This window comes from Trypanosoma equiperdum (assembly GCF_001457755.1).
Source record: "Trypanosoma equiperdum strain OVI genome assembly, contig: ctg_1823, whole genome shotgun sequence".
In the NCBI taxonomy this organism is placed as follows: Eukaryota; Euglenozoa; class Kinetoplastea; order Trypanosomatida; family Trypanosomatidae; genus Trypanosoma; species Trypanosoma equiperdum.
The window spans coordinates 2,006-4,604 of NW_027123864.1; the positions used below are offsets into that span (position 1 = coordinate 2,006).

General features: G+C 40.5%; 1 pseudogene across 1 annotated transcript; it reads right to left on the minus strand.

Moving 5' to 3' along the window:
- Nucleotides 1-918: 918 nt before the first annotated feature.
- TEOVI_000871200:pseudogene lies at nt 919-1,974 on the minus strand (annotated as a pseudogene). The gene has a single exon. A coding segment is annotated over exon 1 (1,056 nt).
- Nucleotides 1,975-2,599: the final 625 nt, after the last annotated feature.

The following is a 2,599-nucleotide window of genomic DNA, read 5'->3' on the forward strand; positions in this document are numbered from 1 at the left end:
ATTCTTCTTACCATATTAGTATACGCACACGTAGGACATACTCCTATCATTATCATTATTATTATTATTATTATTTTTCTATTATTATCATTATTATTATTATTATTATTATTATTAGTGCTCTTAGTATAATATTCGTATATACACAGTCACAACACTCTCCTACCATTATCGTTATTATTACTATTACTATTACAAACCAACCTAATATACATAAAGCAAGCAGAATAAACAAAACTAGAATTGAACTCATTTTTCATACCTTATCACCATCGTACTTAACACCAAAAATTCAATATCACACCTAATTGTTAGAACTTTAACTGATTTTAATAGTTTTAACAAAATTTTTAATGTATATTAAATAATGGAAAATTTAGCAATTTTCTCAAAAATATAAAATTTCATAAATTTTATAAAATTGATCAAAAATATTTAAATTGGTCAGTATTCAGAATACTATCAAACTCACAAAAAACAGCATCCATTCTCAGAGCCAAATTCTTATTGACGAGAGTACTGCCATTTCGGCACATTTCTGTATCCTTGTCATCTTCACCCTCTTTACCCTTCCTAAATGCACAATTTTGTTTGTCTCCTGTCTTGTCAGCCAGGCAAGTCTCCTTATTGGTTCCGTGTTTTGCACACTTCTCCTTGGTTTTGTCATCTTTCCTTCCAGCTTCTTGGTTTTATTTTTCCGCTGCTTTTTGTTTGCCTTCCTCGCTTAATGTGCACTTTTTCTTCTCATCTTTTTCTTCGCCATTCCATGTGCATGGTGGTTTGCAATCTGTTTTTTTTTTTGGCATTGCAGTCTTTTTCGGATTCTTGTTGTTTTTTATCGGCCGCTGTTTCGGGTCCCTTGTTGTCTGCTTTGTTTTCTGCTGCTGCCGTCAGCACTGGCAGCCGAGCATCTTTGAGTTGCTTTAGCATAAGAAGGGCTCTCGCTTTTTTGGCCTTGAGGTTGGTTACTAGGTTGTCTTGGCGCATGGCGGCTTCTTTTCCCTTTGTTAAGAGTTCCATTGTTATTTCCAGGCGTTTACGCCACTTGTTCTCTGTGTGTTGTGTGTCTGATTTGTGATTTGAGTCTGGTGTAAAGTCAGCGCACGCATGGCTTGCTTTTAGCTGGCAGTCGCTCGCCCCGGTCGTTGTGCCCAGCGTGATGATCGATGTGCTTCCGCTTGCTACGAATTGCAGCCTCGCTTTGAAATGGGCTAGTGCGCTTGCTATAGCTTCTACTGTTATTGGCTCTGGTGCTTTTGCCAGACAGGCTTTGTCGATGCTTTGGTATGCCGCACTTAGGGTTACGCCGTTCCAGGCTGCCTGTTGACTTGTGGTTTGCGTCCCACACATGTCCTTGTTGTTAGTGCTGCCGTCTTTGGTACAAATACATGCTGCCGTAACGCATAGAGCTGCGCCGACCGCTGGCAGTTTACACGTAGTTTGTTTGTTTGTGGTTGGTGCGATCTCGCACCGTTGCGCGTCGTTAGAGTTTATTGTGTCTGCGCCGTAGGCAGCCTGTGCTAGTTCGACTTTTACTTTGGTTGCTAGGTTCTCAAGCTGAGGTTTGCTTTCCGCGTCAAAGATCCTTATTTCCTCCAGTGCTTCCTCCGTTATTCCTGCTATTGCTATGGCTGTTGCTACACCGGCTCCAGTTAAAAGCTTCTCGGCAGTTGGCTTGTTTTTTGCTCTTTCGGACCCCTCTTCGCTGGCTTTTATTGAGTCAGCTTGCCATTGCAGCCAGGCGGTTTTACATTTGTCTGCTGGTGTCGCGTTACCACAGGGCTTCGCCTCTTTGTCTTCCGTTTCCTTGCTTGTTGGAAATTGTTGAGCCCATTCTGGGTCGGCCGCCGAAATATTTATGGCCCGCAGCTCGTCACTTAACTCTGCTGTAGAAACTAGTTGTGGTAATTTTGAAACGTCTGCGTGAGCCAGTCTTATTAGATCACATACGGCGTTCATGTCTGGTATGTTTTTACCGTCCGTCTCTGCGCCGTCGGCTCGATATAAGCAACTGTCTGCTACGAGCAAGAGTTGCCACAGCGTTTTCATCTTGCTTGCTGCTGCGTTTCACTTCTTAACACCTTGTGTATTCTCTGTCAAAAGAAAACAGCATTAGAAAGAAGCCGCTAACTACTCGGTCATATCTTGAAAGTAATTTTTTGTTGACGTAGGACTGCTTCTTAGCTTTCTCATTCACTCACTTTCTCTTTCTCTTTGGTTTCACCTGCCCAGATTCTTTAGAGTTGAAAAAAAAAATTTATGCCTGTTCATAGAATTCTGAATATTTTTTAAAGTATAAAATTTAATTTCTATCCTCTGGACTATCAAGTGAAAGTTAGTGATTGACACTAACAATTACCTTTAGTTTAAAATGTAGTGTAAAAACCATCTTTATGGTAGCATATGGCCATTTATGCGTGACATGAAGTTTCATTTTTATTCTTTTTGGTGCTTGCCTGCGGGTAATCATAAGTTCTTTGTTGTCTTGGTCCCTGCTCCCATTGCTAATTTAGCTTTATATTCTTTGTGTTTCATTCGCCGTTTTGCTCATGGGAATTTTGAGTATTGAGAAAAGATTGTTGGTTGTTTGTTCATAGGT